The 23,068-nt window shown below is 39.3% G+C and overlaps 1 protein-coding gene across 3 annotated transcripts in view; it reads right to left on the bottom strand.

Moving 5' to 3' along the window:
• Positions 1-2,980: 2,980 nt before the first annotated feature.
• SLAIN1 (SLAIN motif family member 1) overlaps positions 2,981-23,068 on the bottom strand; it is a 47,513-nt gene continuing 27,425 nt past the window's right edge. For 2 of the 3 annotated variants that reach the window (XM_041471256.1, XM_041471255.1), the window contains 5 exons: positions 21,620-21,769; positions 19,248-19,586; positions 9,540-9,704; positions 7,040-7,331; positions 2,981-3,066 (listed from right to left, as the gene is read on the bottom strand). In XM_041471256.1, coding sequence (XP_041327190.1) covers positions 2,991-3,066; positions 7,040-7,331; positions 9,540-9,704; positions 19,248-19,586; positions 21,620-21,769 — 1,022 coding nt within the window. In that variant the 3' untranslated portion in view covers positions 2,981-2,990. Of the gene's footprint in view, positions 3,067-7,039; positions 7,332-9,539; positions 9,705-19,247; positions 19,587-21,619; positions 21,770-23,068 lie in introns of those variants that run through there. The other variant, XM_041471257.1, reaches the window with a different exon arrangement.

The following is a 23,068-nucleotide window of genomic DNA, read 5'->3' as shown; positions in this document are numbered from 1 at the left end:
ACATACTGAAGCCACTACAAGGCCAAAGATTACTTCAGGTGAGGAGGTAATGGATGAATTTCATATGTAGGGGTGAAAACAAGAAATGTGCATCTTCAATGCAGGACTTGAACTTAACCAGAACATTAGCTTGGGGAAAAATCAAAGACAATGCCCCAGAATATGGGGCTCAAAAGACTGGAAACACAGGGGTTTTATTCCCATTTACTAAAGAGAGAGGGGAAAAAACCTTTAGGAAAAAAGTCATGACTCACCCAGTAGCTCAAGAGGTGAGCCCAAGAGTACAGTTTGGACTAAAGGAGACAACGTCGTTTTTGGGATGCAGCAACAAGCATGCAGGAGCAGGATTTGCATTCATGGACCAGAAGAGAAGAATCGAAGACAAAGAAAATCTCCCTTACACTCAGAAATTATTTTTAGATTGCGAAAAGTAAGTCTGAGTCTTTATTTTTAAAGTTAACTGTTTCCCATTGCCCAGGAGGAGGTTCTGCCGCTCACAAAATTGAGCCTGACAGAAGTGACTTTGTGCTGCATATTCCACTCAGTTTGCTCCCACTGAGACTTGTGGTGAAGTCTGGTGACACTGTGCAGTAGCACCCTGGTTCACGGATGCAAATTTGAGGGGACACAACTAGTTCCACCAGCTACAGGCAAACAGCAGCAGTACCACAGTCCATGGCTGAAACAAGCATGATTTTCTCTTGATTCTTAGTTTCAGCTGCTCACACCTTGGGATTCATGGCATCCAGTGTGACAGATACTTGACAAAAACACTTAGAACAGAGAAGCTGTAAGGTCAGCAAATATTGACATCACGTGTTACAAGGGAACAGGGTAATTAAAAAGGGAAAAAACAAATGGATCATCTCAAAGAGCTCCTAATATTCAGAGCCTGGAAAACAGATCAGCTTTAGCCACCAAAAAGAAAGTATTTTCAAAGTATATACTGCCCTCTTGTGTACAACTCGGTATTAAATCCAACAGCTGCAACCTATTTCAAAAACTGAAAGTAATGTGGCATTGTAGTGTCCCAGATAATGTAGGAACAGTGGTAAAATCCTGGCACTAGGGAACAAATTGAAGAGACCGTTCAGACCAGGGCTGTCATCAGTGAGAAAATGATCACTGCTATGGGCCTTCATCCATCTTTTATGAAGATCATGCTAGATCCCTAGCACCGGAAGCCATGAGAGCTGCAGAGCTCAGCAAAAGGCAAAGCACCCCCAAGCTGCCTCTGAGCCCCACCACAATCACAGATTGTACACAAATGACTGACTACTTTAACTAAAAGTAATTTCTTCAAATTAAAGCATCTAACAAACAACGAGTTTGGCCCACTCCTGCTTAAATACTTACCTGTGCCAGGTTAATTTCTTTTTTTGATTATTCTTGATACCTTCTTCAACAGTTCTCTTCTTTTGGAAAAGAAAAAAAAAGGATTTTAACTGTATTAAAAGAACTTCAGTGTGAAAAATTAACTGTTTATTTCAGTTAAACAATGCTATGCTGTGCAGAGATCCTACTGCACTAGTATACATCACTTCTCAGCGTAATGAAAGTTTTATTCACCACTAAGTATTTCCCCTCTGCTTTTTAGTTTAGCTTGCCCTTTTCAGAAAAGCAGGTCCTCAAGCAACTGTGGAGCCAAACTGAGAGCAAATTCATAGCCACAGTGAAAGGTACACAATCTCTGTTTCCCATTGCAAGTCATACTTGCATGCTGTAAACATTAAATTGAAAAAGTCTCTTAAGATCACAGTAATATTGATTTCAAAATAATACATATTTGCCTTCTAGTCATACCATGGCTTTCTAACACAATTAAAAAAAATAAATTCAGGTAACTCAGTTACTATTTGCAAAAAACCAGCATAATCTTTATAAAAGTTAAGTAAAAACGTATGGAGCTAAGTAGATGTGAGTAGCCAAATTCTCATAATGTTTACATTGCACACTGAAGAAGAGCATTATTGCTGAAATAGATTCTTTATTTCCTGAAACATTCCAAAACAGCAGTATACACAGTTGTAATCAAATATTAAGTCATATGCCATTATAAGAAAGCATTGATTAGTGCAACTGGATTTTGTAAAAGATCTATCAAAAAGATTTATTTGCATTAAAACTCATTTTCCATAAGCAACTGTTAATAAAACATTACAATTTTATTCTTTGTAATAAAGTACTGAAAATCAGCAGTAGTTTTAGAGATCACTGTACCTTTGTAAGTGCAATGTGATTTATGCTGCCATTTAAATACAAAACACTGTGACAATAAATTAACAATTCAACAAATGGTGATAGACCAACAAAACCATGCTGACCCAGCTGGGTGGCAATTTCCAGTGAATGCTACCTTTTTTGTGCTTCTGCAACATAAATATACTGCTTTGTATTGCCAATTGGTAAGATTTTGTAAGATATGTTTCTAGCACTAAAAAAGTACATTACCCCAAAAATATTATTTATGGCACAGAAAAAGTTAAATTATCTCTCTGTAGTTCAAGGTTCAGGCAAGTTTAAATGAACTTAAGTATACAAAATAAAATGTACTGAAAACACTAGAAAAAAATTCAAGCACATACATAAGTACCCCAAAATTCAAAATAAATTGTGTGATGCCTTTACACTGAATAAATTATCTCAGAACTTCAGTATGGCAAAGCTGCCCAAAAACAAAATATCCTAGTTCGTTCCAAGGAAATATTCTTGTATTTTGCACACATATAATACTTTCTTCAGTTCCAAATGTCAACACTGCCATTGTTAGTCTGATAACAATGCAGCTCTTCAGGTAACTGATTAAGTGCAATATTTAGTATTTGATAAGATGTTCATTTTTTAAAAATGACATGGCATTTTAGATGGTTACACATTAAGATCCTGGGGAAAATAATACTGTATGACCCTCCTTTTCCAAATCATTGTTACCCAGCCAGCTGGGTAATGAAACACATCATGTGTTTTCCACTGTCGCGGGGCATCCTTCATCAATAGCAGCCGTCTCTCCAGTTCCCATCTCGTATCGTGCTCAGTGATGACAGTGGCTTTGGAGGCTGAAGAAAACTGTATTAAACGAATGACAAGGGGGGAAAAAAGGAAAAGGACGTCATATTTCCTGTGAAAGATCAAGGTAAAAGACATTTACTTCTGCAGTAACCATGGCTTTGGGGCTTGCTTAGAGACATCCCTCTGGTGCATTTCTGGCTACATATTAACGCACATATAAAGATCTATGGTGAAATTAAGGCCACTTCCAATGAGAAAAGCATGAAAGATTTGTAAAAAGTAATTGAGTGAATAACTGTAGTCATGAATGAGATGCCTCTAAATGGCAAGATTTGGTTTTTCAGGGCTAAAGACAGTAAAAACGTATTTTTGTCACTATGGGCAGCAGAGAGGTAATGGGAAACACTTTCCAAAAAGCTATTGTGCTCAGCATGCTCATGAAAAAACAGCAGCTTATAAAAATACCATGCAAGCAGCAAAGAATTTTATCGGCTGGAGAACTCCACCAATTTCTGCTCCCTCTTTTATCTGTCACAAGACATGTGAGGATGTGTTTCCAGAGCTACCAGTTCCAGTACTAAAACTCCTGATGGGAACTCCTCATCCCCTGGGTCCCCACCCTCACACCTGGGCTGCATCTCTCACTCATCAATGAGGACTTCTAAAACACTTCCTGACCATCTTCCAAACCCTCCAGGTTTGGCAGGTAACTAAAAAAAAGAAAAAATAACCATCTGACTTGATCTAAGTACTAGCAACACAGAAGGCTCTGTACTTAATTTGCCACAACTATAATTTTGTCACACCCCAATTTGCTGAAAAAAATATGTTTCAATTTTGTGGAACTATTTCATATAAAAGCAGACCTCAAGCCTTGTTTTCACACTATTCTGCTTTTGTTGTAAGTTACTGATGCCTCCTCTCCCTTCCAAATGCTTTTTTGCTGTTACAAGGCAGAGATATCTTGTAAAGCAGGCAGTCGCTAAGTCAGTCAACAGAGCAGCTTCAACTCTCTGCTACAACTGCTTTTCTAGTAGCAAAAACAAGGCACCTAAGTAAAAACACTTGGTTAAAGTTAGATTCAGCCAAACTGCTTTTGAGCAGGTCCGCTTCAGTGCAGCATCATTTATCTTTGATGTAAATCCAGTTACTTGAAACTAAGAACATAATCTGCCTCTGTTTTCTGCAACTGCTGCTTTCATTTCCAGAGAAAAAAGAAAGTATGTTTAATAATCTCCAAAAAAAAAACCCAGACCAAAGAGGAAAAAAAAAAAAATAATAATTAGCTAACTTAAAAATAATTGTAAGAATACTGCTACGTATCTAGAGGTGAATCTCTGCTACAGGGCACTGACAGAAAAAAGTGCCAGCAGAGAAAAACCATTTCAAACAAGCACAAGCTGTCAGTATGACATCATGTTGTTTGAGACAACAGAGTTTTGGAGGGGCCATAGTGCATTTCTATTTTTCCATCACCAGCTGGATAGCAGCAACTGGCTCCAGTACAAGGCAGCAGGAATAAGCAAGCCCTGGCTCCACGGGTATGCTTACATTCCTGCCACGCTTGTGCCTGGTATCTGGCATGATCCAGACCCTGAGCTGCTGACTGACATCCTGACTTTAGCTGGAACCTGTCTCATCACTGTGGCCTTGTCTGGAAACTGGGAGTGTTGGCAGACCCTGCTCACCATCAGTGCTGCTCTAGGCTGGGCACTGCAGGGCAGCCCAGCTGTCCCACTCAGATGCCTGCTCACCCTGCCCCAAGAGCAGCTGCCCCCACTTCCCTTCACACTGCATAAGGTTAAAACATAGGGAACTGGAAGGTGGGGTCTGCAAGAAGCCTCTCAACTGGAGCTGGAAAGGGATGAGGGTTGTGTGGATCCACTCAACAGGAGCAAATAAAAAAAGGTGCTGTCTGAATTTTAAGTATAAGAAGAGACGGATTGCACTATCACAATTTCTTTACACTGCTTGAATCACTGATGGTAAGGAGAAAACCAGTTAATATTTAGTTATTTTTCTCGTCCATTATAATTTTTTATTACAAATTATTAAAAGCACTCCCTCATCCAGTGTTTTATTCTATGCAGTAAATACTAAAGTTCCCTAATGCAACCCCAATATAATGTTGCTAAGAACCCATTTTAATTTTCTAAAATACCAGTAACTTGGCTACTTAACAGTCTGGCCAAAGTTAGGAAGACAGATTTGCTCTGAGTGTGCACTTCTCCCTAAACATCTGATTTATTTAAAAAAACAAAAGACCTGTTCTATTTTTAATCAAGTCATGACTACAAACACTATTTAAGTTTGAAAGAAGACTCTTAAACTGATAATCAGAAATACCATAAATTAGAAAATACCACAGTGAAAAAAAATGACAACTGAATTCCAAGACAAGTCTGTATGAACTGAAACTGCTTGTGTTTTTCCAAATGGATCTATAAAATGGAATAAGGGCGTTGAAGAACTGCAGGCTGACATTCAGTCTACCTGTTTGTTTCGAGTCCTATGAACTCCACACTCCCACAGTGCAAAGACCATTCATCTTCACTGATCACTGTTTTGGCTCTATGGCAACACAGGATGAAGCTAAGGCACATTTGAAGGAAAGGAGACAGGAGCCCAGACTTCCTGGACTATAAATAGCTTTGTTACTGATTTGAATCACCTTCTGATAAAAACTACCGTCTGAGAGTAGAGTGTCTCAGTCTCCCACCAAAACCTCTTAATTTTGTTTTTCTTTAATATTGTCTGTTGTATGAGAAGTTAGAAAATAGCAAAGGACTGGTCTTCATGACCCAGAAAGGCTTGCTCACATGTTGCTATGAAAGATTTAAGAGCTCTGCAGAAGAACATGAAGTAGAGGAAAGGAAAAAGAAAAAAGGAAAGAAAACCCTCAGCTATAAAGAAGTCTAACTGAGAGAGCTTCCTGCTGAGAGCAAAGAAGGTTATAATAGAAATCTCATGGTACAGTCTTCATCAAAGAAGAAACCTGACGGCTCTTTATCAAAGTTTCACCACAGTTGGTCAAAATCTGTTGTTAGTCACATCAGTGTAATCCCCAAATAACTCAACCAAAGAGAGAATGTGAACAATTGAACTTATTCTGGATCTAGCCAGTATGTACTGAAATGTACAAAAATGATGAGAGCTAAACAGTGACAGCTCATCCAACAGAAAATGAAGTGGTCACACAGCAGGCCCTCACAAGAGGAGGGATGTATGCAATGCAAAGAAATAGCTGGAGGAGTTAACACAAGTTGAGAGAAGTTTTTCCTTGAAAAGACTGAATTCCTATTAATTACAGAACATGCAGATAAGAGTTTAACTCCCAGCTATGATAAGGTGATTAAAACACATCTTTCATCAAGGCTATTTTATTGCTTGACCTAAAAATAATTAATTTGAAGATTAATTTCTCTCACTTTTTTTGCACGCAAAATTTGCATTTGCTTAACAGTACAGCTTATTGCAACCATGTGATATTCCAGGATTCCCTGTGCGCCTATTGTCTCCCAGCTGGAATCGAAAATATGTTGGTTCAACCCATGACCATACTATCCAGGGTATTTCCTTCTTCACAATGCTGTAATGGCACAATTTGCATTTTTACAGACTACTGCCATTTACAACAACAGGGATTTGTTCTAAGATGAATTCTAAGATAATTCTAAGATTTGCTCATGCCATGACACTGAAATAGCAGTAGTCACAAGGCAGGAAGAAGGTAAGCCACATCAGTTAATGGTATGAGGTTTGTGTTTCTTTGGATTTCTTACTGACAGGTGGCAATCCATTCCTGTTTACATGTGATTACACACTATCCATCATCAGAGTTTACTAGGGGCTACCAGCATGCATTGTCCATCACGATTTCTGCCAAGTGATCTTCACCCATTCAGTGACTCAGCACTGGGAGACAGAAGCTTATGTTTTACAGTTCCATATTCAGGAGATAAAAAATTTACACAATTTAAGCCTAAGCCTAAATCAACCACACAGAGACTGAGGCCTGTTTAACTCTCACCTTCGAACTGGCTGTGCAATTTTACTTCTGGGAATGCCACTCCCATTGACGGCCAGCGATGGTCTTGGAAGAGCACTGCGCCCTACGATGCCTTGACCAGCAGTCTTGTTTGGCATTGGGATCCCAGTGTTGGAATACAGCTGCGAGTTGCTGGACACTGGAATACTGCTACTGTTACTACTCCCTTGTACAGTTGGGCTTACATAGGCAGTAGCTTTGAGAGGCTGTCTGACAGACACTGGAAAATGTCCCACACTGTGAACTCGGTGTTGAAGCTGTCCTGGTGATGGAACTGTGAAGAGTGGTAGAAAACAAAGCAAGAAGGTCAGTATGCAACAAATAAGATCAGGTAGTAATGCTCATTTCAAGAGAGATCTGAATAAGGACTAACACATCATTATACAATTTACTTGCTGATTACAAACTGCTGAAAAACCTCTTAAATCCAATACTGTATCCAGTAACACTGCACTGAACTAAAATATCCTGTTCCACCCCCGTCCTGAAAAAAAATCCCAGTCCATATTCATCCTTCTTTCTCCCCTCAAAGAGATTAAATTAGCCATGATAAGCACACTAAATCCACCTACGCACTTAGAGCTTTAAACAGGAGAAACTGCTGAAGATATAAATTAGTCACTGTTAGGTGGTTTTGATTTCTGTGAGGTGGCATGCAACAACCACATCTTGTTCAAGCAACATTGCATTAAAGTATTATGAAGCATTACAGAAGTTTAAGCTTTATGCAGAAAAACAATAAAAAGGCTATAAAAGGTCTTGAATGTAACAGCATATTCCACAGCTGATGTTATGTAAACTATCATTTTAAATCAAGGCTATGAGCTCCAGAAGCTTTATATACAGATTTTTCTACCCAATCCTGCCCTCTGGTGTACATTTGGAAGGCTTCACTTTCAATATTCCAAAAGCAAACTGTCAACAGCCTGAAGCATATAAATTAAGACACTACATTTGGAGCAATCCTTTTTCAAGTCTTTGAAAAAAGGACATCTTTAAACCCTTTAAAGACACAGGAAAAATTGCAGGGGAGTGATTCAATTAAACTATACTACCAGTGTATTGTTATGGAACTCGTATCACAACATAACTCCTAAAATACCCCAGCACAGCCACTTAGTATGAATGTTTTTTTAAAAAAAGTATTTCAGAAAGATGGAATTTTATACACTCACATATGTAAGAGCATGAACACACAAATAAATATGTATTTCTAAAGTAATAAACAAAATTAAACTCTCAGTGCATGACCATGAAAATCCATGTGGGAACCTGAACTATTTCCATTCTCATATTCAAGCAGGAAAAAATACAACAAAATAACCCATCAGTCAACAATATTTTCCAGAAAAGAAGTAATTTAATTGTTTTGAAAACATTTATAAATTGTGCTCAAATTTGAAAGAAAACACCTACAGGAGAAGATTTTTGCCAACCTCTCCCTCCAAAATCTCACAGGAATTGCTCACATTCTACATTAATAATTCATCTACTAGACCAATACTTCCTTCACCCCCCACCATCAAGAAGTTACCTAAATTAAACCAATTACAGAGAAATTTTAATTCCTCCATCAACAAGTATATTATACTTGAGAATATAACCCTCTTTTTGCTGCATTTCCTCAGAAGAAAGTGGCTCAACTTCAGCAGTAGAGAGGTCATGTATTTCAAGACGCATTTATACAGTGTACTGTACAACCAGCACTGTATAAATTACCAAGAAAACCAGTTTTCAATTGTAGTATCAAAACTAAAAATGTGAGCTTACATGAATTAATTGCACTTTTGGTGTTTCCACAATATTATTATTTATTATTATTTCAGTTTTAATGCTGGTACAAGATGGGGAAAATAAAAAAAAGTGAAGAAACTTCCGGTAACAAGACTGGCAGAATTTGCTTTCCAAAACAGAAACTTTGAAAATCCTGGGGTACATTAAAACCTTGGCAAAAGAACAGTTTGCTTTTAATTTTGCATGGAACAAAGGATCAGTGGCCAGGACGTGTATTCTACCATTTTCTCCAGCTCTTGTGTGTCACTGTGATATTTTATGAAAATCCTTTTCCAAGGATTTTCTCCTGAGAAGATCAGAAGCCTCAGCAAAGAAATGTAAACAATAACTATCTGATGGCTGTGGAATGTGGTCTGGAGATGGTTTACCAACAGGTGCATCTTACATTGGTCTCATGTGAATTGTTTTTACTTGATGACCAATCATGGTCCAGCTGTGTCAAGGCTCTGAGCAGTCACGAGTTCTTATTATTCATTCCTTTCCTAGCCTTCTGATGTATCCTTTCTCTCCATAGTTTAGTATAGCACTTTATAATATAATATAATGTAATGTAAAGTAATGTAATGTAACATAAAAATATAATAAATCACCCTTCTAAGAAATATGGAGTCAGATTCATCTATTCCCTTGTCCTAGGTCCTGCAAAAACATCGATACTTGTGCTCAGCCAAAGAACACAGGTACTTACTACATGACTGCATCCTCGAAATCCCATTACTGGCTCCATGTAAATTGGAGTCAAAGCTCTGACTATTCCTCACAGTGACAGGAGAACCAGCAAAGCCAGCAGTACTGCTGATGGTGGGGGTGCTTGGCATCCGAGCGAGGTTAGGCATGCTTCTGCGGAGTTTGTCTGCAGCAAAAGAAGACAACATCCACGGTTAGGTCAGAACTTCCAACAAACACAAGCAGCCTCAGCATCAGCTCTGTGGAAAATCAGGAAATCAGAATTATAACAAACTATTTCAACAAAAAGAGAGGCTTTGCTCTACAAGAAGAATATTAATATGTTATTGACAGCCTTCAAACTGAACCATTATGTCTATTTTAACAGCATGATTATTCTCAAGTAATTTTAAAAACACCAATAGGCAGTACATTTGCAGAACTGCAAGGATTTAAACAATAAATAATGATGAGTTTCACATAGATGTGTAAAGTAGGTCAGGTGAACCATGCCCTAAATGTGCCTGTTTCTTCACAGTGAATACAAAAGCAAGTCTGCACTGGCAGTCAGATACAGCTATGTACTCTGTGGATGTGTAAAGACAGGCGAGAAGTCTTGCTTTCAGGTGCCACTAAATAACTCCATTCAGAATCTAACCTTGTTAAGTTTCTGCAGGCAGCCACATGCAAGAACTGTTAAGTCTTGATGCAGTTCAGTTGCTTGGAGCCCTGGGATGATATAAGAATTTTTACATCTGGTGCTTCTCCCTCCTACCTCACTTGTGGTACCTGACTTGGTAGGCATTTTCAGAGCTGTTTTTGTAGGTCTTTTCACAAAAAGAAAGCTGTAAATGCCCCGATGTTTTTGGGGCAGGTACAACAGCTAAGGCAAGTGTCTAAGAGGTCAGAAGACATCTTCAATCCCATTCACACCAGTTCATTTGAAGAGAGAAACTGAAACCTTCCTGACATCTCAAGGTAGCTTCCCAACCACAACACCAGGAGGTAATCTAAAGGAAAACTCTTCTGGTCTCTTCTGCCATCAGACCAAAGGGAGATGACTCAGTTATACGCAATCAGAAGGGACTGGGATGAAGGCACAGACTGAAGGACCCGGTCTTGTGACATGACAGACTCCAGTAAAGCACTGCTGTGGGAAAACAGTGGGCATTTATTCAATTGTCATTGACAACATCCCAAGGTTTGCCTCTTGGCCAGGTTCAGAAGCACAAGTCTGTGCCCTGCCGAGGTGGCTACGTCTCCCCTCACAGCATGGCCAGCACAGAGATCACCAGCTCCTGTTCCACATAGGTGCCAAAGGCTGGCAGATGACACAAAGACTTACACTTCTTACACTGCAACAGAAAGCAGGGGTGTGCTTGTCTTGTCACAGCAGCTACAAGGCTATAGACAGCAGGGCATTTCCAGACTGATGCTTTGGTTTTATGCGTAGGAACAACACAGCACACTGCTTGGAACTGCTGGCCATGGGTCGACCTCCTGCCTCTTGCAGGGCAAGTACAGTTCACAGAAACAGCAGATTTATTTAGAAATCTCTGTTGATCAGTCCACATAAATATGCAACCTATTTAGCACCATCATTAGCTCCTCTAATCCTTAAAGCTGCTAACAAGTGAAAAGTAGTAAGATGTGACAGAACAGTTCTATCTATACAAGTAATTAGGAGTCACTGACAGTAACTTCAATATATCTGATGCCTTCAATATATGTGACACTTCAATATATGTAACTCCAGCAGTCTATGTCACAGAAAGGCTGTATCTCCAGCAGGAAAAGTTAATGTAAGGTTTGAATCCCTGGAATCCAGAGTACAGTCAAATCCTAATAAAGAACTACAGTACGGACAATCTTTCACAAACGAGTTAGAATTGTGCTTCAGTGACTCACTACTGACAATGGCAGACAAACTGTCAAAGGTACAGAAGTGAACACTAGCAAGGGGGTTACCACTGTGGTGCAGCCAAGGTAGTAAGTATTAATATCAGTGATGTAACAATGATAAAACATTTATAAGGCTTCAAAAACTGTCCTGGGATGCAAACAATAGCACCCATGCAGCTACTGTATGTATCTATTTCTAAAATATTCAAGAATTTTGCAAACTGAAGAGGGAACTGTCACCCTATGATGCAATCCTTGAGCAAGAGCGGCAAAAAAAATCATGAATATCGGATGTCTGTAGCTACAGTTAATTCCGGAGTCCTAGCCTACCCTTTCGAAGTCCTAGCTCCTGAAATCCTAATTCAACATTACAGAACTTGGCAAAGAAAGGTTTGAGCAGCAGGATAGCGGTAAGGAAGACGGCACTGCATAAAATAGCTTTTTAAGTATCACGTTGTATAGCAGAATTCTTTGGACTCTACATGCTCTTTTCCTCTGAGACTGCATCAGCCATCCCAGGCATTATTTGTGCCTTGAACTGTCCAGTGGATGCAGCTACAATAGCAGAAAAACAGGTACGGAAGTAGCTTGGATTTCCTCCATGTCTTGGGTGGCCACGTCTTTTGCCTCCTGTTCATTAGTCCCTTCTTGTTCCAGCAGTTTGCTCTGCTGCTGATTCATTCAGTCCTCAGGCAGCAGATTCCTGCTGCACCTGCAAATTCTCATCCATCAAGCAGCTGTGTTACTTCTTTGATGGGTCCTTGTGTCTGCTGAGATAAATGGCCCTGAAAAGCAATGAAAACAGCGGGTCAGTTTTGTGTTTGGAGAAAACCCAGAAATGTTCGCCTTGATGGCATTTTGCAGCTTTCATCTTCATGGATGATGCATCTGCTTTTATCTCCTTCTTGAAGTTTGCTCTGTCACCTGCTTCCCTCCTAAGAACAGTAGAAACAGTCTTACAGACATTTTGTTTGTAAATGAAACGATGGCTCTTGTGAGCTTAATATGTGGAAGCAGAAGGTGGGAATTATGTGATTTTAATATTATTTCAGGCCACTGAGATGTGAATAGATATGAACTTGCTGAAAATTTATGAGAAGAGAACAAAAATATTTTTCCAAGCCGCTTTTCTTTTCAGATCTTTGCTGTCTTAAGACTGATGAGAAAATTAACAGAGAGGAGAAGGAATAGAGATGTATTCTCAGTTGAGAATAAATTTGCTCAAACATCCTGTTTGTGATGAACACTGGAATTTGCTACAGTTTCTGCTACCTCTTCTGCACTAATTTAGTTCAGTGAGAAACCTAAAAAAACTCATCAATTGCTTGCAGTTGTTTTTTTAGAAAGAAGTGGATAGTAACACCAGTAAGGGACTTCAAAGGACATACACCTGTTCAAGAAATGACTTGACGCGGCACTTGGTGCCATGGTCTAGTTGGCAAGGTGGTCACCAGTCAGTGACTGGAGTTGATGATCTCCAAGAGCATCCATAGTTATTACTGTGACCCACTACTGAGTTTCAACTATAACTTAGGCTGAAAAAATTATGATGTTTAGGTAGAATGCAGCCATACAGAGCATCACAGGTGTGTCTTCGCCTTTCCCAGCCTTCTTTGAGATAAAATATTATGACCTACAGACACTGTATTGTTGAGGTGTTTGTACATGTGAAGAAAATTCAAGAACAGGTCCTGCAAGGGGAGTTAATAATTGGTTTCTGGCTCTCACCACTTTCTAAGAATAATTCATGCATATACACACGTGCTTGTCACTTCATGAGCTTTCTTTAGGCAGCATACGTTGCCCTTTCACATATCTGCAGTAGAACTGCCCACTGCATGTTTACAATTTTCCCCATATGTGGCATCCATGCTGAATTAGCCTATTGCCTCTACAGCACAAGAAAAGCTGGGAACTGTGAAATACAGATCCTATGCCCTCAACTGAAAATGTACATGAAAAGGCCACCCCATAGCACAGATCGTATTCACTACTACTAGAAGCAGGTCAAAAAGCAGGAAAAAGTGCCCCTTCTTTGTCAAACATTCCACAAAATTACAGTGAAGACAACAGCTCGCCTCTCACCCAGCTGCCTCAGTTCTGATTTTTTGCCAGAAGTCCTTTCCCTGATGCTATTTCTTCTCTGAAGTCAGCTCAGGATCAGTGGCCCAGCTTCTTTCTGGCAGGACACCAGAACAGGCAGCACCTGCTTTCTGTCTTCTGATCCCCGCACCGCTGGTGGCTGTCCCCATTCCACTGCTGCTCTTCTTTTCCCTTCCCTGACCTAATACTATCACTGGCCAAAGATTAATTCCAGGTAGCACGCAAACAGACCTTGTCCTTGGAGCAAAGCTGCTCCAGAAGAGGTGCACTCTTGGTGGGCTGCCAGATGGGGACTTCTGTAGCAGTCCTTGGTCAGTATCATCTTCTATCTGCCAAAATGCCTCATCCAGTGAAGTTCTCCTTGCACAGAGGGCTTAAGTTGACTCTACAGTGAAGTCTCTTAAAACACATTTATTCCTTCAGTTATTCTCTGTGTTGTCAATGTTTTGTTTGAACAAAAGGACTCCCAAACCTCACCAAAAGCACAGAAATGTATCAGAATCAGAATTATTCGTGTCTCAGAGAAATCTGTATCAATGTCGGAGCTACCTTAGCAGTTTCTCACACATACTTAAATCTTTCACACAAATCTTGCAAATTCAATTCTGCCTTATGTGTATTGTATGCACAAACAGGGAGGGGTAAAACCATAAGGAAAAAAAACATGCCTCTCAGTTTTAAATATTATATTCTACATTATGTAGACATTCAGACTGTGTTCTGAAATCCTTTACAAACTTGTAGACTTTATAACAACTTTTCTTGTAGACTCTATTACAACTTTATGGGATTAATTTCTCTTCCTCATCTCTGAAGACCTGAGATGAGTATGTGCATTATATTTGTCACAGTTATAACATCTGTAACACCCCAAATATACCAGGGTCTTTTTAATGGTCTGTGGAATCACAAGCTGATACAACAGAGACATCAGTGTGTAAAAGCACAAATACAGATTAAAGCAATTCCTTCAGTTAAGTGAGTGATGTCATTCTCAATAAATGTCAATACCTACATTTTATTCAGAATTATTACTTCATCCCATACTGGTTTTACATGCATATGTCTCCCACCACAGATAGTTATAGCCAGTTAAAGATTTTTCCATTAGCCTTCCATGAGTTCTCCCACTGATCACTGTCCTCAATATAATTCAAAGGCAGCAAAATAATATTATTTTACTCCTTTTCTGTAATGAAGTCTGCAACAATTTCCTAGAAAGAATTTTTCCTTTCTTACCAAGCAAAAGAGGTTATGAGCAGAGAACACCTCATAAGTCTATGCTGAACCCATATCTAAACACTATGCACTGCTGCTCTTCTGTGTCTGCCTGGAGTTTGCTTAAAAAACCCAAACAACAAACAGAAACCACAGTTGCAGCAACAAACAGAAAGCACAACTGCAGCTCTCAAAATGAGGCAACTGCCAATGATGTCCATAATATTTTTGAAGTGTAGGCGAGAAAGTTACTCATAACTAGTAATTTCTGGAAAAGCAAATTTTTTCAAGAGGATGGTATCTGTGGCTTTTTTATGAAGGTATATGCCAAGCCAAAAACTTAAAAAGCAACGTGAAAAGGAAACAGAAAATATACATTAAGATTAACCAGACTGAATGCATTGCTACTCCACGAACCATATATTTTTCATCCATCCCTTCTTACTGTATTATAATAAACTCCTCCTTTACCTGAAATAATTTGTCCAAAATACAAAGCTTCCAATTTTCACATACTATAAACATGGACACTTTAAAATGCACATAAAATAAGTGGTGCCAAAAGGTTGTGAGCAAGGTGATCTTAAGAGATGGAAAGCAGGCCTGAACACAAGAAAATGAATCCCATTTTCAGTATCTTGTCTATCCTGGATCTTGATTACTCTGGATGATTTCACAGCACTATAATTAGCCATTACTTCTGGTTTCAGAAAATCAGAAGTGTAAAGGGCAAAAATACTATCAGCTAATTAATAAAATTACTAAACAGAAATAAAATATATTTTTAAAAAGTTGAAGTGAAAGCAATTACTTTTGCATCAAAGTAAGAAAAAGAATGTATACTTATGGACAACATAAAGCAGAAACCAGCTTGGTTTTACATATTTTGGTGGTACTTCTTCTATGAACATGATTATATATAAAGTATTCTTGATATTAATAGTTAGCAGTGTTTTAAGTTGCTAACCAGCAACTTCTTCAAATTAGACTAAGGGGAGAGAGACACAAGCATAAATCTTTCCACTGCAAACATATTAGAAACTTTATTAAAGCATAAAATACACACTAACTAGACAAACTCACTTCAGTTAATTGAAATAGATACTTAAAAGCTGTTCACATTCTCTCTCACATTTTCTTTAAATTATCTATTTTCTGACGCACCAACCAATTAGAAAATCCTCATAAATTGGAATACCTTAAAAAGTTCACAAATGGAATTTTTCTGATGTAATTCATCATTACAGAAAATTCAGCTGATTTAGGAAGAGGGTGTAATTCAATTTCATGAGGAAAACAAAACCAGACAGATTTCAGACAAAGCTTATCCATTACTATATTCTTGCCAGAACTGGCAATAAAACCTATTCAAAAGCTAAGATAACATACACACTCTAGAGACACTGTCTATGAAAATGCTGTTTAAAAGGTAATAACAAGTACACCACACCTACAGCTCATGCTACAAGTGGCCCCACATACACCTTAAACGCATTACAACCTATTTCACATCTAAGCATATTAAGATTGGCACACACCTGCCACTTCATGCTAGTGTTTGACCAGGAGCCTTCCAAGACAGCAAGCTGTTGGGGACTGGCAGTAAATGTGATTGACACCATTCATTCAGACATGAGTGGAATAAGGTGAAATAAAGTACCTGGACCTGAGAGTGGGGGTAACATGGTTTGGTATGGCCCAGAAGTATGTAATTTTACCTTCAAATAGATGTACAGCAATTTAAAACAGGGCAGAGTGTCAATATTACAGCAGGGGCAGCACTTTGCTACAATACATTGCCAAGAACAACATATGAGCTCACTAAAGTATAGCTTCAGACATAGCTAGAATACATCTAAGAGACTATACGCACACCCAGAAAAGGCAGAAGATCACTAGAGCACCAGAAACTGTAAGCCATTTATCTGCTACCTAAAATGCAGCCCTGTGGATGGAGAACAAGCAGACCTTTGGTTATAGTGAGAGATCAGACACCTGGTGCACAAGTCAGTGCCTATGTGAAGGTACCTCACAGCATCCCACAGATCCCGGGTTGTTTATGGAAGCTAAACAGCGTTGACACAGGGTGATGCTGAAGCCAGAGTGCATCAAAGCACCTCATGCAGCTCTATCCCAGCAGCTGAATTAGGCCCTTCATACAGAGGTGGGCACCCACATCCCAGCATTTAAATGTAGGTGCTTCTCATCAGGCAAACAATACTATACTCCTAAAGGAATTATTAGAGTTCTCCAGGTTTATCACACCTTCACCGTATTTTTCACATGCAGGTAATTAAGTACCTCACCTAAAGGACCATGCCAAACAAAGACCACCGAAAACAAGTAGGGCAGCATCCCTCAAAGTATTTGCCTAAAGGCAAAAAATTGTAATTAAGCTAAATATGTAGACTAGTTTAGCAGAAATACTGTGTCAAAGCTAAATACTGGGGTTTTTACCTCAGACTGAGTGTCAAAATTCAACAGTTACTTGCTGCTTGTTCTTTTACGAGAAGCTCTGTGAATGCCCAAATGAAGCAGAGGGCAGACCCTTGACTGCACATACAAGAACAAAAGTGACCTCTTTGGGGGAAGACAAAGGACTAAAGATTTAGGAAGACTGTTGGAATGGCCAAGAACAGCACAGCATGTGGCACGGGTGACTTAATTATTAATTACGGATCATGCTTTCCACATATACTGAAGGCAGAAACTAAAGGTTCAGTTTTTCCATCTTCCATATCCTTCCTTCCCAACTGCCCTCATAAACTGACAGTGTGGAACACACCATCCATCACAGAGAGCTTCAGACAAATTCTTGTTTTGCAGTCTACCTCCATTTCAGTGTGTAGGAATTCTTGAGAGACAATGAAATTGTTGCCAAGATGGTAAGTGCTGACAAGAAGATGTAATACTACACAGACATCCTCAGTACAGTGAACACTTGACTCCTCATCTCCTTGTCTGCCAAAAGAACACAGTCAAAGCAAAATGTTTCTCACCATCAATATTTGTCACTTACGTCAATCAGAGTCGCATGTGTTAGAGGCTGAAGCTGTAGAAGCTGAGGAGATCGTTCCCTCCTAAAGACAGTGGTACTGACTATGATAGCACTGTTTGTTATTCCTTCAGGTAACTGAAGTCACATGCCCAGCTTCTGGGTTATGCCAAACACATTATCCAACAGCTCAAAGTTCTTGAGAAAAAATCAACCAGGTGGTCTTTTACATTTGTACACTTCGTAGTTAATGAACTAGGAGTCTAATGTTTCTAGTACCTTAAAGGTTTCCATGCCTTTCCATGCAGGAAATCCAATGCTCAAGTTCCACTGACATGGAAGATTAAAAAAAAAGATCATTCAAAACACATTTGGGAGCCACATAAAAACATGGCAGCAACAAATCATTCTCTTATTCCTTAACAAAAATGCCCTAAAGCCTTCCTTTCTAACTCCCAACATTTCTGCAAGCCCAGCAATGCTGTCCCACTCTTGTACCTCCCCAACAAGAGAAGTAACATTAAAATTAATGTGGCACAAATGCTGTACCAACAGACACCCACACTGCTCTACCCTCTGTTAACATCACCTCTCCTTCTGTATTGCCACTTGTCAATGATACTTCCATGCCATGGCTTACTTTGAATAGAAGTGGTTTGGGCACCAACCTGTCATGTCTTGTTTGTCAAAAAAGCAACATGCATACCTGTAGCACCATAAATAGCAACTATATGTTGTTTTGAACAACACATTTATTTTCTTGCCCAAGGGTGAGCTGTAACCTGCAATGTTACAAACAAGACCCTGGCTGGAAATGGATTGTTTAGAATTAACTTAGGGGAAAGACTGAAGGTATAGGAAAGTAAAATGCAGACGAAAGAAGAAAAATTGTGATCATAATAAGGAAAGAAAAGAAGTTAACAGCAACAATGGAGAAAAACTTAAATAGTGAGTAAGCACCAAGATACAAATCTTCCATATTCTGGAATGTATCTCAAATGCAGTGCAAAAAAGCATCAATATCTCAGGATAGTTTGGGAGTGACATTATCTCCAACTACTTTAACAATCAGCTCTATCAGACCTGGAACAGAAGCAAAGTGCTATAAGCATTCATCACAGCACAGCTGCATTAACAGCAAACTCAGGAAAAAGAAAGGAAATTAATGCAGATCTATATTTTACTGCATCCACAATGGACATGCGTACATCAATCTTGAAAGCCCCAGAGGTTCTTCTAGCCAACTATTAGCCTGCTAAAACATGCTCTTCTTTACTTTCTGTTTCTTTCTTCACTTGGGGTCATCTTTGCAGCACTTTAAAACAGACTAAAGCAACAACTTTTATGATTAGGTCACAGATTACATTTTGTAGAAAACTGCTTAACAATAACATCCCTTCATCTTTTATGCAGGCTTAAATTATTTGCCACAATTTATGTACAATTCATCTTTAAAATGGCACTGGCACTTGGCAGAGAAAAGACCACTTCTCAGAAAAGCATGCAACCCACCTCCATTAATCCTATTTGGTTGCTGCTCTGGAGTTTGGGCTTGAGAAGAGTAGAAGGGCTGCTGATAAGTATTTGTAGGGAATTGCGGGGAAGTAGGGCTCCTCCTGCAGTCCCGGATACTGGAGAAAGTCTGTGAGTGAGGAATCCCTCTTTGGAAGGGGGAGCAGCGAGTCAGACGTGGCTGCGGAGGTGGAAGGTGGTCAAACTCTTCCTCATCCTCAAGACTATAGCGATCATATTCCTGGTCACTGGATGTCCCTTTTTTTCCCGCATGCAGAGAAACACTGGAAGTGTGCCTTGACACAGATGCTGAAGTTGAAGCATAATCTTGCCTAAGGCCTGTAAATTCCAAGAGGAGGATGATTCAGCTTCTGCTAAGTGATTAACTCTAAATATGCACTTCAATCTTGAAAGCTACACAGGTAAGTAGACAGAATTTTACATCAAGAATTGAATTTAAAATGTAATCAGGCTGAGGATCTGATGTAAGATTCATCTGATCTATCTTTCAGGCATCTAAGCCTGAATTCTCTCCTTCGAAATCTTTTTTAAAATAAAATACTAAAATAGAATACAGGAGTCTCCAAAAGGTGTCTTGGATGCCTTTCTTAAGAGGAACCACTCTCAGGAGGCACATATTTCTCTGCCAATAAGGACTACATGAGTACTAAGTTTTTAACTTCTCAATACTCTTAATTAGAGGAATTACACAGACATTAGTTTGCCAAGCTATTGCTATTGAACTTTTGTATTCGCGCAACAAAAATGTTTACAATGACATTTCTTAAACCTACAACCCATCTAAATCTTCTGGCTCTCCAACCTCCCTGAACAAGAATTAGTTCCTGATAGCATCCAGTCTCATGGAACAAGGCTTAGCAGTAACACAACTGTATTTTACACAGCTCAGAATGCCAGGCTTTCAAAACCATCTTACAATAAGCACTACCCTGTAAGAGCCTGTTTGCTCCAGGTCAAGTGAGAAGGAAACATTCACATCCCTTGCACATCCCTCCTTTCTCCAGATGCACAGCAACCAAGGAAAAAACACTGCACTCCCAGGAGCCAAGTAACTCTGAAGTAGCTGCAGGTAACAACCTCCCTAGACCTTCAAGAAGCCCTAAATTTTTAACAGATGCCTTTGCTTCATAATGGAAACTTTTTAATATGCTTCCTCTCCCTCTCCTCGAGTGGGAATTTCTATTTGTGGCTGTGAAGAGAGCATGCCTGCGTGCACGTATAGAACGGCCACTTTCCACGGGATTAAGTGGTCAACAACTGTCACATGCTCAAACATTCTCCACCAGCTGCTACTACAAGGAAGATATACAATCAATTTCACATGACACAAATTTGCAGAGAAACCAGCATTTTTCTTTCCAGTCTGCCAATGCCCTGATTCCTTAAAGAGCTACGTACCTGAAGATTTTTTAAACCTCACTCTGAAGGAGATGAGCACAGCTGTCATTTAAATAATGCAATCCTTTGTATCCTTGACAGTCATAACTTTTTTTCTTTTTGAAATTAGAACACTTGTTAATTTCTCTGCTTAACATGCATGCCACCAGATACTCAGCAAGCTCTCCTGCTGGCAGGTGATCACTCTGCCTGCCCAGTCTGGTGGCTTCAGCCAGATCACAGCTCTAATTTTTTTCTGCTCATGTTATTTTTTTTTTTTTTAAATAATCACTTATTACTTGGCATTTTCATTCAGGCCCCATCTGTGAATTTCTCTTGCTTTTAATCTCATCACTTCCTCCTTGATATCTCACTTGGCACTAACAGGACACAGGAGAAATACTCCACTTGTTGTCTCAGTAACCTCTAAGTCAAATGCCCTTTATTTATTAATAAAGACATTTTACAAAAATTACTATTAAGCCAAACTATATGTCAAAGAATACTCTAGGCTCAGATTTGTGCATAATTACTAGTTTTAAACCAAGATATTGAATTTAAAAGCCCCAATTCTGTATTTAAGTGGGATTTAATTTCAAAACTCATCTAAAAATATAAGAAAATTGAAGTGCAGGCAAAGAATGCCAAGAGAGCTGCTTATTTTTACCTATCTCATTACAGCATGCATGAGAAAAATGCTTTAGGATCTTCCCTCTCCAGAAATAAAATTATTTCACTTAATATTCAGAAAAATATAAATATCAAATTTTGAAAGATCCAGTACCAGTTCAGATTAAAATGAACCCAACAACATGCACACCTTCTCCATGCAGGTGAAGAGTACTTCCACCTGCCGCTCAAGAGGCAATACCACTTCAAAAATATTTACTTCACTGAGACCAGACTGGAGCAGTTTTAACTGTTATGGGAAGTCTTCCTCAGACTGTTACGAAAACCAAAAAAGTGCCACCTACTCTCCTCCTGTAGACGAGCCATGATCTGAACATCAGTGAGGTCCTGCAGCTTGTATCCCATGGAGATGGAATCATCTTCCAGCTCCGAAGTGCTCAGTTCACTGTCTATCGATGACTGTGGACTCAAAGGGGAACTCCTAGAAATGTACCCTAAGTAAGAAAACATACACTTTAGGCTACAAATGTCTGGCCACCTTCATTCAGAATCATCTGCTCTTGACATCACAGTAGCTTAAAACATTTTCTGAATAGCACATAAAAACTTTCAGAAGTGCAGTTCAATTCCCTAACAATTAGCAAAGAGCTTTGATATTCATGAGAAGTAGTAAGTGTAGGAATGGATCATGGATTCCTCAGCTTGTTCCCAAAATAGCATTGCATAGCCCAGACAATGAATAATTTACCCAATACAGTTCTGATACAGCTCAGATTAGTGTAGTCTAACCACCATCTGCATTTGCATCTCTCTTACGGGACTGTGATTCTCCCTACTCTGTTTTGCAAAACAAGTGGATATGTGTCACTGACTTCTGCTCACTACTCAAACGTTGCATCAGAGCCATTTAGTTAAATTTCACTATTCTTTTTTTAAACTATCTATAATTATCACATAAATCAATCACAGTAACAACTAAGGTTGAACATTATGCAACAAAGAAAGCCTTGCTTCCTTCACAGAGCTACCTTTTTGAAAGGCTCTGGATTCTACTTTTCCCTGGAGTGTTATAGTAAAATATAAACTAATTTGCAATTAGTTTATATGTGAGCTAGTTGTTGTCCAACTTTAAAGAAAAATCCCATCAACTAAAACAGTAAATAATTTTCTAATGTCCTCTGGACCATCGGAGACCCACAGCCTGCACGGCAAGAACTGCTGTGACTATGGCTCACCAGCTGTGCTTGTATCACAGGTGTGTTTGCATCCTCTAGCACTGCTGAAAGCAGCCACCTAAAATTCATCCTAAATTAAGCTATTTTTTAATAATATCTCCAAAAGAAAAGGACAGGCAGGGGGTTACTTTGCTTTGGAAGGATTGCATGGAGCAAATGTGTTTGCTTTCTTAAATGTGCACTTTGCAGCAGTCCCTGAGGTTCTGCAGAGGTAGTAACAGCTGTGCTCTTTTGGAGCAGCAGAGGGAAGCTAGACAAGGTATCTGAGAGTATCTCAAATAGCATGAGTTTATTTAGGAACTAGGCTTCATCCCATTGAATAGGGAAGACGTTTCACTCACATGCAGATAGCTACAGCAGGTGCTCCATCTGGAGCTGTTTCTCACTCACAGTGCCCATATCCCTTAAAATAGGGATTTCTGCAGTGATTTCAAGCACTGAAATGCATACAGATGGGTGTGACACTGATCATGAGCCCATCCTCAGCCCAAGTCTGTTCCTGCCAGCAATAAAATGTTAATGCCTCTCGCCCAGAAGATTGTTTTCTCCACTGCCACT

The sequence above is a fragment of the Pyrgilauda ruficollis genome, unplaced genomic scaffold (genome assembly GCF_017590135.1).
Source record: "Pyrgilauda ruficollis isolate IOZ18807 unplaced genomic scaffold, ASM1759013v1 scaffold26, whole genome shotgun sequence".
NCBI classification, from domain to species: Eukaryota; Metazoa; Chordata; class Aves; order Passeriformes; family Passeridae; genus Pyrgilauda; species Pyrgilauda ruficollis.
Note: the sequence above shows the minus strand (reverse complement) of the source record. Positions and strands in the feature narration are given on the sequence as shown.